Source organism: Podarcis cretensis, assembly GCF_951804945.1.
Source record: "Podarcis cretensis genome assembly, chromosome: 3".
NCBI lineage: Eukaryota > Metazoa > Chordata > Lepidosauria > Squamata > Lacertidae > Podarcis > Podarcis cretensis.
Genome location: NC_137172.1, coordinates 75,683,566 through 75,704,484, shown reverse-complemented (window position 1 = coordinate 75,704,484; position 20,919 = coordinate 75,683,566). Strand labels below are relative to the sequence as shown.

General features: G+C 41.7%; 1 protein-coding gene across 2 annotated transcripts; it reads right to left on the bottom strand.

The window, feature by feature from the left end:
* Positions 1–1,463: 1,463 nt before the first annotated feature.
* POPDC3 (popeye domain cAMP effector 3) lies at positions 1,464–20,810 on the bottom strand. 2 transcript variants are annotated; one of them, XM_079971052.1, is made up of 4 exons: positions 20,509–20,810; positions 8,865–9,625; positions 6,794–6,902; positions 1,464–5,326 (listed from the first exon to the last, which is right to left on the bottom strand). In XM_079971052.1, the coding sequence occupies exons 2-4, from the start codon at positions 9,389–9,391 to the stop codon at positions 5,051–5,053; spliced, it is 912 nt and encodes a 303-aa protein (XP_079827178.1). In that variant the 5' UTR covers positions 9,392–9,625; positions 20,509–20,810; the 3' UTR covers positions 1,464–5,050. The 2 variants fall into 2 exon arrangements, with proteins under 2 accessions (XP_079827178.1, XP_079827179.1); XM_079971053.1 differs by lacking the exon at positions 20,509–20,810 and adding an exon at positions 20,024–20,410.
* Positions 20,811–20,919: the final 109 nt, after the last annotated feature.

The window sequence follows — 20,919 nt, the reverse complement described above, 5'->3', positions numbered from 1 at the left end:
AGTTATCTGCCACACAATTGGTCAGTTAAGCATTTCTATTTATTTACTTGACTGGGGGAGCAGCTGCCCCTACCGCACCCCCCTGGCTATGCCCATGGATGAGCCATTGATCTGACATGGTTTACTATGTCCCTGTGAAATATGATGAAGTGGTTAGGCAGCAGAGCTGGCCTGCAGGTGAGACAGGGTGAAGCAGCCGCTTCAGGCGGCAGAAATACAAGAGGCAGCATCCTGTCTTCCCCACCACTTCAGACATCACCAGAGCAGCTGTACGTTGGTGCTAGTGTCTCCCCACCTTGCAGTGGAGGGCAGCCAACACCGAAGCTCTCCAGAACAACTCCCTCTTGCCCAGTTTGAGCAAGATGAGGGGGTGTTCCAGACAACTTTGCAGAGTTTTGCCCTCTCCCCAGTGATGAGGTTTGCAAGGGCCCTTCCTTGATGGTCCACATGTATCTGTCCTTCTGTCTTTCTCTTTCCCCCTCCCTCTCTCTCATTCCCCCTCTAATTGTATCTAGACTTTCTCTTACTCTGCTTCCCATTTCTTACAGTGTACGTACTCGATTGCCTCTTCTCACTTTCAATCAATTCTCATCTATCTAAATACATGCTGATAAAATAATAATCTGATTTAAATGCTTTAGAAGAAGGAAAATGGGTCTACATGTTTTAGAATGGAATTTCCATAAATGTGGGAGGTGTTTTCATTTTTCCCTGCTCTCTAAATAATCAGGAGTGTCTGTAAGGCAATGGCAGGCATGAAACTATTAAAATTGTAAATCTACACCAAGGAAAGCAGTGTACAATAAATTGTTATTCATGCTATGCATCAAAAATACATCTAGAGAAAGGATCAATGTATCTCATTAATTCAAAGCCAAGGAACAACCATTTGAAAGTATTATGTCTTCATAGCTATTAAAATATTTATAGCAATTGCTCATTTTTCTTCTAATGTTTCTGAGCATCTTGCTGTTCATCTCGTCTTCTACCAAAAGATGAAAATACATTATTTCACATCATATATAATAGTGAATGTATAAGAGAGAATCCTCTTCTACTTCCTCATGGAAGTGGTTGCGGATAAATTTACTGATGTCTCTTGACAAACCCAATACTGACAAACCCAGCTGCTGCGGCATGTTGGAAAGGGCCACAGGGAGGTGGCAAAACATATGCAGAAGTTCCCAGCTTCAATCCCTGAAAGTTCAGGGTAGTAGGGTTGGAAATGTCACGTACCTGAAACCCTGGAGAGCTGCTGCCAGTCTGTGTAGACAATACTGAACTAGATGGACCAATAGTCTGACTTGGAATAAGGCAGCTTCCTATGTTCCTGTGCATTAGGAGCTACAGAAGAATCGCCTGTCCACACAGTTCATGTAGGGAAGATGCTTCTGCATACGTTGAACCAGACATTTATTTTGTTGACCACCCAACTGCCCAGTCAACAAAGTCCTCACACTAAGTTCAAATGAAAACACCAAGTTTAATCAATAGCTAGTCTTCAGATTTAAATGCTCTACCACAACCAAGATGGCTATTATCGTAAAATTTCAAAGTGATGTTCTAAACAATCTGACTTACTTTGTGCGGGCAATAGCATAGGTGCAGAACAGACCTGCCTATATAAAGGTCTGAAATATAAAGTTACTGTGAAACTACTTCTGAAACTTTCCACCACCACATATTCTATCAAGTACATGATGTAAAACTGTTCTGGACTGTTAACAAAATAAGGTATTCTCACTGAACATTATATCCCAACATCTGTAAAATATGTATTTTTACAACCTTGGTCAAACAAGTTCAGTACAGAAAAGTCAAACACTGGAACATTTTATTTAAAGCTGATAACATATATAAAATTACCTTTGCCTATTTCTGACTTCCCCTGAGTATGAACAAAAAAATGCAACAAAATCCGTAATACTACAAACCAAAGATTGTCCCACCTGTCATGGAATCTGAAGACAGTCACAGAAGACCCTGAGATCTGGCAGATGTTTCCCACCAGAGGTAGTGGTAGATACTTACCAAACCCCACCATCCTCAACACTTCCTTCACCAACTCTCCCATAAAATAACTCCTCTATCTCCTTCGTCTGGCACAAGTGGGACTGTGCTGAGTGCAAATCTGGATCTCACCATGTATATTATACCACTGGAAGTGATTCCATTTGGATTACTCCTAGTCCAGTATATTGGGTTTGATTTCATAGAATCATAGAGTTGGAAGAGACCACAAGGGCCATCGAGTCCAACCCCCTGCCAAGCAGGAAACACCATCAGAATTAGTAAGTCTAGAAAATTCAGTTCCTAACAAGAAGCAAGAGTGTGGACAAAATAAGACAATCCAGATCTGGCACAGCAGTGCTTTCAAAAATATGGCTTGAAGGTACAGGCTGGAATGTAAAAAGAGTGTTGTATCCTACTAAGATATAGTCATAGTAGATGCATTGAAATTAATGAACCTAATTCAGCCATGTACACTAATTTCAATGGGTAGACTCTTAGTGGGAATAACACTGGATACAACCAATCTCTCAGTGGGATTAACACTGGATACAACCAATAATCATCAGTGAACTAAATTTAAATTGCATATAAGAGCCAGGTGCCAGGCAGATCCAGGATGGTGCACTTTTTTCATTTCCAAAGAGCCTTGGCTCAAAATGTTTACAGGGGCAGACCTTCATCAAACAGTCTCCGGCTTTCTGACAGGGTTAAAGAAATTATGGCATTTCTCATTGTAGACTCTTCAATATTGCTCCTTAAAAACTAGTCATTCTTTTTGGTGTATCAGACATGTAAGTAGAAAAGCCTTTACACCTTTTCTTCCTTAAAAGAAAAGTAACTGCAGGATGAACTGAGCAGTAACATACGCAATAGATCATCCAGCCCCATAACATTAATAAGATCAAGCCATTTCACACATACTTAATGTTTATGCGATTGTTTCTCTTTTCATTACTATAAAGTTTATAGTATAAAATATTGTGGAGTTGTCTTCCTCCTTGATCTTTTATATAAAATGGTAAAAATAAAATCTGGCATCTTTATAAAAAAATAAATGTAAACCAGGTTCTAATGAACAAGCAGCAAACTAGTTTGGCATGACAAAGAGGGCTTGGGACCAGTGGCGTAGCGTGGGGGGTGCAGGGGGGCCGGCCGCATCGGGCGCAACATCTGGGGGTTAGGGGTAGGGTTAGGGTTAGGGGCGCAAATCCACGGGTTAGGGGGCGCAAATTACTTGCCTTGCCCCGGGTGCTGACAACCCACGCTACGCCACTGCTTGGGACTTACCCTTTCATAAACAATTACCGGTAAATTGCATGGGAAGAAGGCATGCTGTTCAAAGTAAAACATTCCACTAGACTCCCAAATCTTCTAGGTGCACTCAAAAGAGCTCATCATATCCCTTTCCATTTGGGCTTAGTTAAGTGCATCTTCTGTCCCTTGAAAAATATGACCATCTCCACCAAAGTTTTCCATCAGTAGGGACTAAAACCACCACCATCAGCTGCATCAGAAATCTCACTTGCTACATTGGTATAACTATCCATATTAGGTCACTGATTTCCTGCATAAAGATAGGTGAACAGGACTCTCTTCTGGCATACAAGCAGAAAAGTGTTTTGCTGTTCCATTCAACACTCTGATGTATAAAGCATTACTTATGGACAACAGGCATTCAAGCCATCTTACTATCACCATTTAACCAAAGTGGCCACACCTGATGACATAACCATGGAACTGGGGTAGTTAACCTTGATATGGTAACATTCAGTATTTATAATGTACCATATGATAATGACATTAGCGGTGCTTGGATCTGGATTCAAACCTTGGGGAAAATCACAATCTTATATTTCTGTCAAATGGAAATAACAAACAAAGCTGTTGCAGGGATGAGGAGTTATAATTTAAACCATGTCTCCCTGCATCACATGTTTTATATGAACATTCACAAATCTACTGTATAATCTGATGGCTTGCTTTTGTATCTTCTTTATAGACATGGAAGCTGATGGTATTTTTCTCTCTCTAAGAGCTTGTAGTAGCATGGTAGTAATTGCCCACAGAGCGATGTTGCTATTTCAGTTCACAGGTTCAGCAGGTTTTTGCAGTGCTTAAAAACCTGCAAAACCTATTTGACTAGAGGCAATAGTGGGTCAACAGAAATGAATGTATATACCATGGGGAATGTTGCATTTATCATACTACTACCGTTCTTAGAAAACTGCTCTCTCTCCACAGCTAGGGTACCTGCTGCTCTGCTTTCAATTAAAATACCTGAATATTCTTTCCCTGCTACATAAGTTGCAGCAATTAAAGTGACTGGCACATGCTCTGTACTCAAAGTAATTACATTAGTGCCTTTTGTTTTCATGTATAGCCTCTCTGCAATACCCTGAGAGAAATCTCAAGTCATCACTTCATGAATGTATACAAGAAAGAAATTATTGTTAGCCTTCTTTCAGGTTTTACAGGCTGTGCAGTTTCCTGTTTCATGTGTCATCTTCTGAAAGGCACTGCACAATGAGACCAAATTTATGCATTGTAATTACCAAGTAACAAGTGAGTCAAGATTACTTTTTCGAGATGGTCTGCATGCTGCTGTTCTCTAAGATAAAACTGCTTGCATAATTCATGATGACAAGGAGGCCTCAATAAACACGAAGAGCTCTGTGCAAATGTCATTTTTGAGACCACAATATCCAAGGCACCACAATTACAACAAAGCTTTATCCCATAATAATTTATATCTGCGCCCCCATCCCCCACAACATAATAAGATGAGCAGAAGGAGTAAACAGAAACTAATCATAATGCACCATCAGTCAAGATGGGCATCCTGGTAGCTTAGACACGGTGAAAGGAGCTGAGCTAGTTTTTTTTCTTCCTTTCCGCTGGAAAAAAAATCACTTTTATTTTAAAGTTGCCTTAATGAGAATCTTCCATTTGTTTTTTTATGAAACTGCCACAGTTCATTCCAGGTGCAATGAAAGCAAAATGCATCATGCTGAAACACAGTCACATTTTACAATATTAGTTAATGTTGTCTTGAACTGTGCTGAATCTGGTTTACAGGTTGCATTTTGGGTGCCTCTGGAATGGACACATGATAGAAGTTTGGTAAGCGGATGTCACATCGGAATCCTTTCCCCAGGTTCACTCTGTCATTCAGAGCATAGAGCTTATCGGCAATGTCATTCCCAATTAGAATCGAAAATATCCGTGAGATGAATCGGTGTTTAGCAAAGAGTAAATACATTTTTTTTCTCCTCCAGGCCACATATCGACAGTCTGTTTCTGCTGTGAGGGTTACCTGAAAGAAACATTGGGAGACGAAGAGGGAAGGGGAGAGAGAGAGAACACAGAAAGTTAAAATTATATCCGTGCACTGATGTCTTTATAACTGAGATCCTCCTTCCTTTGGTGAAGGAAAGTGGACCATTATGTGTTTCCTCATTCTGATGCAACAAAGAGATGTGTTCCCAGATCAGTTATTGGATCTGGAACTGAATGCACATCCAAATATGTATCTGAGTGTGGATACTATATATGGGGGCAGCAAGTGGGGACATCTTTTGAGACACCAATTGAAGGCATACACTCTCCACCCTACTCTGTAACCTTTTATTCTCCAGGGAGGATCCATTATTACAGTTTAAAATAGAGGTTTTCAACCTTTTTGAGTCCACGGCTCCCTTCACTAACTAAATTCTTTCTGTGGCACCCCTGTAGGGCTCAGGAATCCCATTAAGTCACCCCTTGCTTGCAGAGCTAGCCACCTCTCACCCTTTTATGATCCCCCTCCCTTGTGGAGTGTTCGCTCAGCCTCCTCTCCCTTTCCTTGGGAGCTGCCACCACTGGTCTCTGACCTGTCCCCCTTGCCCCAAAGAGAGGTGTTCCTCCCACTGCCCCACAGGGGCCTGGAAAGCACCTCCTGGCCAGCCCCAGAGGCGCCATTCATCTGGGGAGCTTGTAGCCAGGGCTGCTGCAAGAAACAGCTGTGCAAGTCTCTGGGAGGCAGAGATGCAAGAGGGCATCAGAGGAGGGAGGGAAATAAACAGGGACAGTGTTGCCTGCAGCACCCCTGACCATCATCCAAGGCACCGCAAGGTGCCACGGCACACTGGTTGAAAACCATTGGTTTAAAGAATGCTGTGCATGTGCAGACAGGAGGAGGAGCATGTGTTCTGCACAAATGGCAAATCAATAGATCTGTTTCCATTTATATCAGCTTAAGAAATGGGCTTATAAGGTGGAATGAGGAGCAAGAGGAAAGCTTTCAAAATGTTCTCTCTGGATCTGGAAATCTTTTTACTTCCATCATCATTTTTTAAAAGGCCTCACTATGAAATATAATCAATCACTTATTCCGCAACCCTATTTTCTGCATTATGTGTGTGCAGAGGTTAGTAACAGAATGCTTGGCTCTTTGAATTTGTAGCACCTGTGCAGAGAGAGCCTCAATATCAGGGAAACCTCACTGGCTGGCATTGCAAGCTATCCCAGATACGAGTATTTACACAAATTCTCATGTTGAATGTCTCTGCCTGTAAGCACCTGTGATTTCACTGCTGCTGGATGGAAGAAGGAAAAAAAAAAGATCTAAATCCATAGCATCCTCAAATGTTTACTCCAGTTTGAATGCTCTACATCATTAGTAAGGACCTTTGTCCCCAAGCAAGCTTTAATTTTGGCTGAACAGTTGCTGGAGTCTCTGCATCTTGGATTCTGCGAAAGAGAGGATGTTAGATTATCCATCATATCTGCAAGATCCCCCTACCTGAAAAATGCCTTCTTCTGTGGGTCTTAGTGAATCCCATTCAGGCGAATCCAGAAACTGGAGGGGGAAAATATAATGCAGAAATTCCCCATCCACTGTCACTCTGATCCTAACAAAACAGAGCAGTGTGTTAATATTGTTAGCACAGAGAAAAGGAATTAGATTAGTTCTTTTAAAAAAGCAACAGCTGGGTATGGATAAAATTTAGTTTCCACAGATTTCATAACAATCAAAAGAGCTTCATTTTCATTTTGGGTGCATACTAGACATACTGCAGGATATCAAAGAGAGCAGATATTAAACGTTATCTCACACAGTTCAAAGTTTTCCATTTTTATGCCAAATTATGTTGGGAAGTTGGATAATAAATTTCATACATAAAATGTTCATCTTTCAAATGTTATAAGCAGCAAGTGACAATACATTAATAATACCATTTGCACATGCAAGGAACAAAAAATAATTCCAATTCATGTCTTCTTAAAGAGTTCCTGAATCTCCTTTGCGCTGAGTTTTTCAGAACACAAAAATGTATAAACAGAGTCCAGGTACAAGAAACAAACAGGAATAGGCACTTCTCAGAGTCATCCATCCCAAAAGATAAGCCTGACTCATAAGCTACAGTGCCAGAGGGATAAGGGAGCTGCATTGAGGAAAAATGTGTCTTCGGGACTAACCCAGCCTTTTTATCATTTTGCTAAAATTATATCTGTGCACTGATATTTTTATAACTGAGATCCTCCTTCCTTTGGTGAAGTTTTCCAAAACTGCACAAAAGTGGACCATTATGTGTTTCCACACTCTGATCCAACTAAGAGATGTGTTCACAGATCAGTTACTGGATCAGGAACCAAATGCACATCCAAATATATATCTGAGCATGGATACCGACTATATATGGAGGCAGCAAGGAGGGGGTCCGATTTTGAGACACATATTTCATGCATTGGGTGTTAACTGATGGATGTTGTTACCATCAAAATGTGGTGGCACCATGCTTGCTTAGAAAACCCTTTTTAAAAGGATTATTCAACATTATGGAAGGTAGGTCAATTCATTGCTATTGGCCAACATGTAAATGAAACCAGTATTCAGAGTCAGAATGCCTATGAGCAAACAGGAGAGGACTTGCCTTCAAGCACTGCTTATGAATTTCCAAAGGTACTTGGCTGACCACTACTGGAAACAAAATGGTGGCCTTGATTGGCATTTGCCAGTTTCAGAAGGGCTACCACGTACAGGCAGCAGATCCCTGCTGACACACAGGGACCAGAAAATGTGCCATATTTTCTATCTACAATGTGACAGATGGAGCTTTCCCTAGATTGGTGGCACATTAGGCACAACTCACACACCTATTTAAGGATTTTTTTTTTAAAAAAAGATCTCTCAATTCCCAGATCTTCAGAGAGATGAAACTGGTCACATAGGCAGCAGTGCTCTCCTCCACTACCTTGTCTCTTTTGTGACAACGCACACTCATAAAGCAGAATGGTTTTAGAGAAGACACAGTGGTGAACAAGGTTACTGAATTTAATGCTCAAAAATATCCAAGTTAATTTTTAGACTTTACATTACATAGCAGAAAGCATGGCTGAGGGCAGGGAGGGAGGCAGAGCAATGTAAAAAGGGAATCTGCTATGAAGAGGGGAAAGAGAAACACACACTGCTTGGTAATCCTATTTTCTAAAATTCAATTCACACTTCCAAGCAGCCATTTCTCTTTACATTTTTTATTTATATAGGTGTTTTTTATAGAAAAAAGAAAGAAAAATTATGAAAGCTATTCTTCCAGGGAAGCGAAGTCTTACCAGAAGCTGCAGAGTTAATGTTTTTTGGCACTTGCATGGATTTGTAGACTACAAGTGATAATTAAAACACACCCTTCTTCTCCTCCTTAAGCTGTGGCATCTTTGGTAGTAGAAATGTTTTTGCACTCAAGTTTAAAGTGTCAGAAATGCTGAGCCTGCTGCATTCAGTTTAAACAGGAACAAAACAAAAACAAAATACAGCATTCTTGATTATTGTTATGTTTCTAAATTTACAAGCAGGGTGTAAGAATGATACAAACCTTCCTGACAGAAGCAAGGAGAGCTTATCAATTGGTGTTTTGCCTTGCATGGCATAACAGTGCTCCTTCTCCAGTGTAACTACTTCTTCATCACAGCACAGGATGATCTTTCTAAAAATTGTCATTGAAATCCCCAGGGGCCGGAACATAGCAAGGTAAAGCTCCTGGAATTCTTTGTCAAAGGCAACACTCCGGACTTGGTAGGCCACATAAATGAACTGTACAAAGCATATCACAAACAGTATAAAATTCCAAGAGAAAATGTCAGCTGCACAGACATCCAGCCATGACCAGACAGACGAGCAGAGAAAACCTAGTCCAAGCAAAAAGAAGACGTAGAGCAGGCCAAAAATGCCACTTCCACCCATGTAGCCAACAACGAACAAGATGCTGGCCAAATGATAGATTGATCCTTCTGCTTCCGACTTCCAGTTGACACAGATTGGGTGTGCATATATCAAACTGTCCCAAAAACTTGAGTTGTCTTCCATGGCTGGAACATCCAACTGATCAGTATTGATTGTCATCGTCTGTCTCTGCGATTTCAAAAACTCCGTTAAAAAAATAAGGTTCTGACAGAATAACAGCCCATCATTTCTCCAACTTTGCCTTCGTTAGCTGGTCACCATAATGTCCGTGCATTTTATAGCTTAAAGAGATGCAAAGTTACTCAGCTAGGGAAACAGTCTTCTTAGACATCCATACTGTTCCAAGTTGTGTCCTGAGACTTCCACGTGTGCTTGGTTCATGATGTTACTGATCTGTCCAAGAGAAAGAATAAAGAGGAAGGGAAAGTATAAACATAGCCACACAAAAAAGTTTGCTTAGCTCTATGTATTTCCAAGGCTCAGTACAGGCCTTTACAGTGGTGCCCCGCAAGACGAATGCCTCGCAAGACGAAAAACCCGCTAGACGAAAGGGTTTTCCATTTTGGAGGTGCTTCGCAAAATGAAAATGTCTTGCAAGTTCCTGCGGATTTTTTTCCCTCCCCCCCCTTTTTCTAAGCCGCTAAGCCGCTTATCAGCTTATCTGCTAAGCTGATAAGCCGCTAAAAGCCGCTAAAAGCCGCTAAACCGCTAATAGCGCTAATCTGCTAAGCCGTCAATGGCCTTGCTTCGCAAGACGAAAAAACCGCTAGACGAAGAGAATCACGGAACGGATTATTTTCGTCTTGCGAGGCACCACTGTATTCAATACAATATTATTATTCATTCATATAGTATTTTCACTGTTGAACCCTGTGCATGATTATTCAGAGAAGCAAGGTTCATCAAGTTCAATGAGGCTTGTTCCCAAGTAACAGAAGAATCCAAAGTATAGGAAGCTGACTGAAGGTGGCAAATATGGTTCTCCCTCTTGTTATTTAATCCCTACAATCACCCTGTGGGGTAGGTTAAGCTGGGAAGCAGTGACTGGCCCAGGGTCACCCAGTGAGCTTCATGGATAGGTGGGGATCTGAACCCTGGTCTTCCATGACATTCTAACACTACTCCACTCTGGTTCTCTCTTATCTGACAACATACTGTAAGTAGCAGTATGTATGTATGTATGTATGTATGTATGTATGTATGTATGTATGTATTTAAGCAAGCTAAAATTTGCCAAAGTGGGCAACATTTACAGGTCATCCTTAAGTTAATGGTAACAAAAATAACTTGGTCCCAGTGTTGTACACAACCTTCAATACTATTCTTTAATTGTTCTTATTTGTCCCAGCATGAGGTGGTTAAGTAAATATTAAAAAGAAGAACAATGGCTTCAATCCAGACTTTATCTTCCTTGGACTAAGGTGCTCTTTCTGCCCATGGAAGTGAATAAGTGAATAAGCAAATAAGAGTAGATGTGACTTTTGCAGATATCCACCTCCCCCTGCAGCCCCCAGTGACCTTTTTTGTTTTTTAAGGAGGGGGAGAATTGCAAAAGTTGCCTTCCCTCTGCCCCACCCTGCCCTATCAGCAGAAGCAAAGACTGGATCCAACCCAATAAATAATGGCAGTTCTAATCTACAGGGCATGTGAAAAAAGTGAGTGGAGTTTTCCAAAGGGAGCCCCTCCCCAATAGTCTGAAGGCATGCAAAGCACATTGGGTGAAACCCAGGGGGGGGGGTTGGACCTGATGGCCCTTGTGGTCCCTTCCAACTCTACAATTCTATAGTTCTATGAAAACAAGTCAGCTGTTGAAGTCCAGCAGGTTTCTGGCCCTATTGTCTGCCAGGATGGTAGTTGAAAACAATATCTAAGCCACTCTGCCTGCTTTGGAAGAACATCAGGATGGAATAGTAAATGAATTAAATTTTAATATAAACAGTGTTGTAAATTTACATGAACCTCAACAGTCTTCTCATACTTTTAAAATATAGTTTTCAGGAGCAGCTGCTGAATGTCTGAGGTTTTTCTTCTTGTTCTGTTGAAAGTGTAAAGCCCCACTGGCTTTGACTCAGTTCTAAGAGTAAAATTCACCTGTGCAAAATGACATCAAGCTGCAGGCACAGCAGGAAAGCAAAAATTACAATTTGCCTTTGAAATAATTACCATCAAAACCCCCGAAAATAGAGCAGTTTTAAATGTCAGTGCTTTTCTGTGTTAAAGAAACCACTCATCCAATCATTATCTTCCATGGGGAATCAATGGAGCTTATTTTTCCTCAGCCAATCAATCACTTTGCTCTCTGAATGCTGAGAGGATTCAGCACTTCAGAAGTGCCATTGCTGTGGTGAATGCAAACAGAAGCTCAAGCAGGGCATGGAAAATTATCAATATCACATTTCTCAGGTGATGTTTTAATTCTTTTATGGGCTTCTCAAGAGACCATTCATAGCACGATCTGAACAAGCTGTTGTTAGGCTTATGTTCACACAAGCATAGTCTCTGTGTAATAAAGAGCTCAACTTCAGTTCTGCTTCAGCTTGAGATGCAAATACGGTAGTTTGGATGTAGAGCAGAAGCATAAAGGCATGGAGGCATCTTGATAATGTGGAGTAAAATATAAACTGCTTCAAAAGACAATGCACAAAATAATTATGGAAAGGGAAACACCACAGGAAGTATACAACAATTCAAGAGATCAAGAATTGTTCGGACCAGTCAATATATATTACAAAGGATACCTGAAGTGTACCTAGCCATTAGAAGAGGGGTGGATAACCTGAGATACTCCAGATGTTGACCATGCTGGCTGTGGCTGATGGGAGCCCCAGCCTCTAAATCACGGAGCCTCAGTTTAATGAAAATAGAATCTTATGACATCAGATTCCCCCCCACCACCATTATTTCATGCATTTCAAGAGGGATGCCCTAAACCTGTCCTTACAGCATCAGCAAATAGCCCTTTTGACCACCAAGGTATTTTAAGCAACTGGACCAAACCTTAGAGGAGCTTTTAAGAGCATTATAAATGGTTAATGCCTCCAGAACAGTCTGTTTTAATTGTATCCTTCATCATACTTTACAGGTTCCTTATTACAGTTTTTGCAGATTCAGTGTATTCATCTCAGAGGTCCAATCACAAAACAGCCAAGTAACTAATCAAAGAATGATAGCTAAGGTGGGAACCTAAACCACTAGCAGAATTCAAAGTGGAAAAACACTGCACAAGTGTTGCCTGATGCTCTTAATCCAATGCACATTACACAAAAGTTTAGAATGGTTAAAACTTAGCCGCATTTTGAAGGCCAAACTAGACCAGGAGCAGGGAACATTTTTTTAGGAATGTAAGTGCAGCATCTTGTTCTCACTATGGTAGCCCTCAAACAGGACTTGAGCACAATAACACTCTCCCCTCTTGTGGTTTCCAGCAAACAGGTATTATGAAGCAAAATTTTCAGCCTGAGTATCACATTCATTTCTGGGCCACATTCCAATGGTGAGGGGCCAGAAGCAAAATTAGGTAGAGTCTAGCTTCCATTCATTACACCTGCTTAGATGCTTCCTTCTATGTGATTTATCCATTATTTTGTTTATTACGTTTATATCCTCCCTTTCTTCCGAGGAGCTGAAGGCGGTGCAAATTATTCTCACTCTGCGCCTTCATTTTAATGTCACAATGATCCTGTCATGTTGGTTAGACTGAGAGACAGCGAGTGGCTGAGTCATAGCTGCAGACCAGGACCCTTCAGAGGTGGAGACCTCTGGTAACTGCAGCTCTGAGAAGGAGATGGATTCACACCATGGGCTTTCCCATGTGCATCCACAGGCACAACTTCATGCCCTTGGATCCTGATGAGCCACATCTGCCATCTGACTCTGATAACTAGTCCACAGACTCCTCAGGGGATCAAGAGAGCCCTGAGGAGAGATCCCCTACAGCCAGGTACCTCAGGACCTCAAAGGAACCTATGTCTGCAGAATACACCAGCCATTTAACTCACCAGGGTGCAGCACACAGAGCTGGGGTCTCTAGTTAATGACTACCTAGTATTACTATAAAACTCAACGAGCTGCTCCAGAACAAGTTCAATGTTTTGCCTCAGCTACAGGAGCACTATTTGTGGTCTTGAACCACACCTTCTTTCTTCCTCCAAGGGACAGACTTTGCCAAGCTTTGCCATCCTGCCTGCCCGGGCAACCAGGAACTACTGACCTTCCCTTGGGGGGGGGGGCATCACTCCTCCCTAGTAGTGGGCATCACTGCAGATCATAACACTGATGAGCTTCATATAAATTACCTTACCATAGTTTTTCTCTGTACTGTATTTTTTGTTTTTATATATTTATATTCATTTTTCTGAGAAGCAGCTGTATGAAACATGTTTTCATCCCCAGGAATGCATATTCTGATTAGCAAAACCTTGAATGCTCTTGCATTATTTTGAGGAAATACCCAAGATTCTCAAGTTACTCATGAAATCCATGAACAGACACATTAAAACAGGACACATTAAGCAGCTTCCCAGAGTACAAAATAATCTAGCAGTTAATCAACAGAAGCCCATAATATAGAGAGAGAATGCCAAATTATTCAGAGCTTGTGAGAAATATTGATTTAGTGGTCTTGTCTGTGTTGACTACATGTTATTTTGAGGCATGTGCCAACTGCATAATTGACATAATGTACACAAAGGGGAGCCCAGTTCCTGGGAGTTGAATTTGCAAGCTAAGAATTTATTATTGCTTCATTCAGAACAAAAAATCTAAACACAACTCCTGTCAGCATAAGTAGAGTATGCTCTGGGAAATCAAATGTGGCACAGTACAGAAATCAACGTACTGCTGATGGCAAACAGCACTGACCTCGTCCAGAGAAATTGAGCTGCACTCAGACCAGGTTGAAATTCACAAGACATGCTAGTTCCAACTGACTTTAGTTCCAATGGTTTTAAAAGGATTGAAGAAAGATTTACTTCTCTGGATGGGGCTTGTATGCTTTGAAGAGTTTTTTAATCAATAGACAGAATGGGGGGGGGGAACACAGAGAAGTGTTCTGCTGAATTGCTTGCACTATCACTTGTACAAGCAAATCCCAATTCAGTAATTTGCTGCAATCTAATTTAAATGGTTTACATCTAACAGTAGAGTTTAACAATTTACAGCTGTACAGCTGTCTCCTCCAGTACTGAATTAGAATCACTTTTGTCCAACAAGAGATAACATAAATGTTTCAGCCATTTCTTCCTAGAATCTTTATCCAATTATTACAATTTTCTGGTGCAACAACACATTAATTGTACCAGGAGTATTTTTATAAACACAGAAAAATGTTTCTGCCTGGACAGCTCACAAAATCCAGAAAGCATGGCAACTTTTAACACAAGTTCCTTTTCATATATAGAGCTTTTCTGGACCTCAATGGAACATTTCAACTATGATGTTTTCCTAGTGTTAATTGCCTGCCTGACACAGTTTTTTTTAAAAAATAAAAGACTTCTGAAATGAAATAAAAATATGGTTATATAATTCTTGTGCCATTTTCCTTTAATTAAATCAAACAGTGAAGTCAGATGAAGAACAGATCTCAAGGTTCTTGCTCCAGAAAACCCCCCACAATTGATTTCCATGAGATTTATTAAAAGTACTGCTCAAACTCAACACGGATATTCTGATATTTGATAAGTTGTGATGCTGCTCTAGTCTACCAAGCACAAATTACTTATTTATTAATTAAATCTATATACTGCCCTTCATCTGAAGATCACAGGGCAATTGACAAGATTAAATAGATGTTGAATACCAGTGCAAGTTGCATGCATATGTACTCTACATCAAGCACAAATTAACATTACTAGAACAAAACCCCATTTCTGTATATCTGTAGTAAGGTCACAATAATATACTTTCATATTAAACAGTAAGATGAAAAATGTTCTGTGTATATTGGATCAGCATTTCTTAAACTTACAGGATGAATTAATTAATAGCAACATGCTAGCAATCTTTTTCATGGGCCAGGTATATACAAGTTTAGGACTAAACCCTTAAACATTTGCATTTTATTTTAGCATTGCAATCCTTTCCAAATTATTTTAATAGTGTAATTCTAGAATTATAGCAGACACATCCAGTTTGTCCATGAATTGTTTGCTTGCTACAGGGAGAAATAGGGAATTGCAGAAAATTGCCTTCCTGTTACCATTTCCGTTGTTGGACTACTTCCATCAGTGGACAGACACTATTGGATACCACCATTAGGTTCATATAGTCATATTATGGCAGTGAATTATGAGAAAGTGCACTTACACATTACCTTTTTCCATTATGTGTTTTCTAATTCAATTGTACACACATTATTTCATTTATCATAGAATAAATAGCATTAACAGAATACAGACCTGCTTCCTATTCACAACCTCTGTTTCCTATTCCCAATCTTATATTTTTTTCTACCACTTCTTGTTTCTGTACTTTGTCCTATTACATGATTTGAACTTTCCTTGGAAACTTGGATAACTAGGTTTATTTTTAAAAACAAACAAACAAAACCCCATTTCTATTATGGCAAGGTATTTTCTACACCTTTATCTAGCCCTTTATAAAAGTTAATCCCTTTTGGAATAGGTAATCATGTTTATTTAACTGGCTCAAATGGTATGGGTGCAAAGATATATTTACGGTAATTACATTTTAAAGAAAACCAACCCCCAACTTGCCAGGAACTAGTCTATGTATCAAATGTAATGTTTAGGTTTTTTTTAACATGCAGGCACACATTAAAAGATTAAAAGCTGCTTGTCAGCTAATGAACTGTGATTGAACCCTGTAAATTCAATACAGTATAACTTTGCTGGTATGTTGCATAACCACATGATGTTCCTCCAGGCAATTTGCTTACCAACAAATTAAGTTCAGGAAGCTTTTCTGTTTCTAAACTAGAGACGAGGAGCTTTTCTTATTCTAATTTGTGGGTGATGGGTTTACTTTGTAGAGTATGAGTTTGTTGGCTATTACCCAATATTTTACAGTTCAATCCTACACATGCCTATTCAGATATAAGATACATTGAGTTCAATGACAGTTGCTCTTTGGTAAGTTTGTATAGTACTGCAGCCTTAATCAAAACAGGGGAAAGTAGAAGTTAAATACTGTAACAGAAAAGGGTTCTGTGTTCTGTCAAATACATGCTAGTTATAACTAATAGGTTTAATATTCATGTGAAATGCACAGAAAAAGCTGGTAGTTTTTAAAAAATACTGTGAGACAGGAGGTAGGAACCCCAGAAATAGTCCACTTTTGAAAACTGATCAGGACGTCTTCAGAATCATTTGGTAGAATGTGTCAGATACTCTTACGATCATCCTCTAGATATGCAAAATGATGTTTCCTCAAGTCTTCTGTACAGCTGTTAGTTTAAAGGGCTTACTTAATGACATTTGTGTTTGGTGGCTATTAGTGACTGCTCAAGGTTGAATGCAGCTAAGTCCTACTCAGAGTAAACCCACTGAAGTGAAGAAATGAACAAAAGTTAGTCATGTCTATTAACTTAATTGGGTTCCTCATTGGGAGAGATAATGTTGAATACCTTCCAGTGAGTTTTGTTGCTGACTAGAAAGAGTAGGTTGTTGGTTTTGTGGACTGATGGTGCTTTGGCATGCAGAGAAGGTGAACATGTGATAGCAAGAGGAACTGCATGATTTTTCTTCTGAGGTTTTAACAATTATCTGAGAGTAAGCCCCACTCAGAGGGGTTTACTTCTGGATAAACATGCATAGGATTGCACTGCCAGTGTGTCTGGATAAGAGAGAATGTGTTGGAGTGTAGGATTAGTGAAATTTGGTGCAGAAACTCAACATGGCTCTAAGAAGTATTATAACTTAGATCAGGGTTCAGCAGGGGGCCAGTCCACTGTCCCTCAGACCTTGTGGGGGGCCAGACTATATTTTGAAGAAGAAAAAATGAATGAATTCCTATGTCCCACAAATAACCCAGAGATGCATTTTAAATAAAAGGACACATTCTATCCATGTAAAAACATGCTGATTCCAGGACCGTCCGTGGGCCGGATTTAGAAGGTGATTGGGCCGGTTCCGGCCCTTAGTTTGCCTACCCATGATTTAGATCTTGGCTTAAGGGGTGGCTTGCAACACACATATATGTACCACAGGAAATGTAGCTATTTGCATATCCTATTTCCTACAACTGAAAGGATACAATGTAGGATGGATAATAATGTGCAGTGATGAGTTCAAATCTTTGGGCTGCTCCAGCTTCCCAAGAAGGAGCAAGTGAAATGCAGAGCCAAACAGCAAGTACTTGCCCTGCCCTGTGCTCTCTCAGCTCGATGTGATAGTGACACCCATTCATAAAGCCTTTTTTTCTGAAAAGAATCCAGCTGGACTGGAGATGTTATATGTACAACTGTCACATCATAAAGTAATAACCCAAACTTTATGATTTTGTTTTGGCCATTGCAGATAACCTCTGCAAGGAGCTGGCTTCCCCTCTGCTATTAAACCAAATAAATCATACACCTCTCCCGAAATCCATATGCAAGTCAACTGCCATCCCATCAACATTATCGCAAGAATGCTGGCACCCCAGGTTTTTCTAGTGACAGACATCTTTACAGCATTACCAAGTGGATCTGAATTCAGTATTATAAAGGCTCCCCTGTTGAATGTGTGCTTTGTTTTGTTTTCTAACCTACGAGCAAGCAAACTGTGGCAAGTGAAAAAATAAACAAGTAAAAAGCACTGGTGCATCAAATGTATCATTTTCCTGCCAAGTTTTACAATGTTACATATCTTCAGAGCTGTTCATACATTTTGGAGAAAAACAAATACTTGTTTTATCCCTCTATGCAGGTTGGTATACAAATTTAATTTATTATTATTATGTGCTAGCATCCTACCTAAGGGCTTTCCATGTTCACTGACACTTAAGAACCTTTTGCATTGCCAACACCCATTTATGATGCAAAGAATGCCTCTGGTCTTATGTAAGAGTACATTTCTCTCACTAGACCACAACCAGACTCTGCATACCCTGGAGAATGAGCAAGTGTTTCCAGTGTCCCTGCAACATTTAATGCTATTCTGTCTCTTGTTACCCACTTGTACCCACTTGCTGAAGGAAGTGGTGAATCTGTGGTTAACTCCCATCAGCCCCAACCAGCATGGCCAATGATTCGCAGGCAACAAAATTCTGAATGGTCACAGATTCCCTATCCCCACTGTAAATAAACCGTGTACACAACTGAACCAAAGGAATTGAAAATCCCAAGTCCTTTCTTATATCAATGGGGCAAATTATAGCCACTGTTGTGTAGCGGTGAAGACCAGGAGACTAGGGTTCAGATCTCTACTCAGCCATGAAGCTCACTGGGTGATCTTGGGTTAGTCACTAACTTACCTCAAAGAGTTGCTGTGGGGATTAAGGAGGGGGTGAACCATGTATTCTATCTTGTGCTCCTCTGAGAAAAGGATTGGATATGAATGCAGTAACTAAGTAAGTATTTCTACCTCATGGTTGGCTTCCAACCTACAAAACGAAAACATGGGCATGCTTCTTATTATTTATTTGCTACATTTATATTCTGACTTTCTTCCATCAAGCTCAAGCAAGTGTGTGCATGAGTTTCCCAGGTGATCTCACACTGAGGAACTCCACTGCAGACAGCTGATTGCGTGTCATATGCCTTCAGACCATGCCCTTCCTTCTAAGTCCCTATTGGACTCTGTGGGACTTATGGTACTGTACTTCAGAGTGGCATAAGATTGGACTGCAAGCATGGGTGTAGCCAAGGAGGGGGACAGGGGACAGCTGCCATCCAAATCAAATAAATAAATAAAAATACTTAACTAATTGACCCATCATGCTGCAGATGGCTTAGTTCTGACCCGCCTAACATAAATCCTGGCTAGGCCCATGGCTGCAAGTGACTCTTATCTAGGCCATGGCTCAACAAAAACACAACACAATCTGTTTGTTTTAATGTGAGCCTCCTTGGCTTTGTCAAAGAAGACCAAGAAAAGAATAAAATCCACAAAAAGTCTTGTAGCACTTTAAAAAACTAACAAATGTATTACTGCACTAGACTTTTGTTGAATCTAGTCCACTGAAGCTTATGTTAGTTTTGAAAAGTGCCCCAAGGCTGTGGTTCCTGCTGCAAATTAACACAACAAGCCCTCTCTAACTGTGGCAGGAAAATGTCTTAGTGAATAAAAGTGTGTGCGAAAAGGCTGTAGTTTGGCTCTTGGACTAGGTACACAGAAATTTTAGTGTTATGATTTGGGAATGCCAAAAGACTATTTTTGGTGTGCACTAATTTGTAATTGTCAGATTAGTGTGACAGAACCATAGTTCTAGACTTGGAAGGGATCTCCGAGATCATCTAGTCCAGGGTTTCCCAAACTTGGGTCTCCGGCAGTTTTTGGCCCACGGTTCCCACCATCCCTGATCCACTGGTGCTGCTAGCTAGGGAGCATGGGAGTTGTAGTCCAAAAACTGCTGGAGACCCAAGTTTGGGAAACCCTGATAGTCCAACTCCCCAATTCAGCCTTGTTGAGCGGGCACAAATGATCATTTCAAGGAAGGCCTGTGGTCCAGCACTCCTCATTTTAGAAATAGGGATTGGGACCGTTTAGGATGGCGGGTCAACTCAGAAGTGGCACCCATGAATCTTAATTGTTCCCCCTTCAAAATATTCTTAAATAGCATGACATACAAAGTAACGCCTGCTGCGTGCTATCCCCTGCCCCAAGCTGGGCAAAACCGTCCCTCCGCGCTTACACTTCCTTTCCCTTCGCTCCAGGGCTGCCTCGCTCTCTTATCTCCCCGCGGCAGACGGAAGGGGCCGGTCAGTGCCTCTTCCCGCTCCGGGGCAAAAGGCCGAGCGGGCAGCTGTGCCGGCGTCCTCCAAGTGCGCTCGCCTGCAGGTCGGACGCAGGAGCTCGACGCCTGAGGCGCTCAAGGCGGCGACAGCCAACCCTCCCAGGGGTCTCGCTCCCAGAGCAGCGCGCGAACTCGGGCGAGCCAAGTTCAGAGGGTGGGGCTTCCCGGGAGCCTCGCGCCTCGGCAGCCTTTCCCACATTACAGCTCTGGGCTGGCAAGCGAGACCCATCCGCCGAGGGGACCGAAGAAGCAGCGCGCCAGGCTCCTCGCCTCTCCCGAGAAGCGCCCCCGAAGACACACACGCAGAGAAAGCCGCCTCGCGTTTCCTTCTCTCGTCTGGAAAATCCCTCCGCGCGTCCTTTCCCCCTCTCTCGTCCCCTTACCTGGCCACCAAGTTTGCCCGCCAACGCCGGCGACGCGCCCCCGTCCCTTCCTCAGCCCCGTCCCGCCGCGCGCCTGGCAGCGCTGCAGCCGCTGAGAGAGGCAAGCCGAGGCTTTGACTAAAATAGGCAGCGAGGGAACCGCCACGAGACGGGCTGCGGGCGGCGCCTGAGGAGAAGAGCGACCCCCAGCGCGCAGGCTTCCTGACACAACTTCTACTGCTGCTGCTGCTGCTGCCGGGAGACTTCTTGGGCGGCCCCTGCCCGGGCATGTGGCGGCTCCTTCTGCTGCCACTGGGACGGCGCCGTCGGTGCACGCGGAGCGGGGATTGGCCAGAAGGCCCAGCAGCTGCCTATGGACGACTGCCTCACGGGGGGGGGAGGGATTGGGGAGTAAGGCGGGAGGGACGGAGG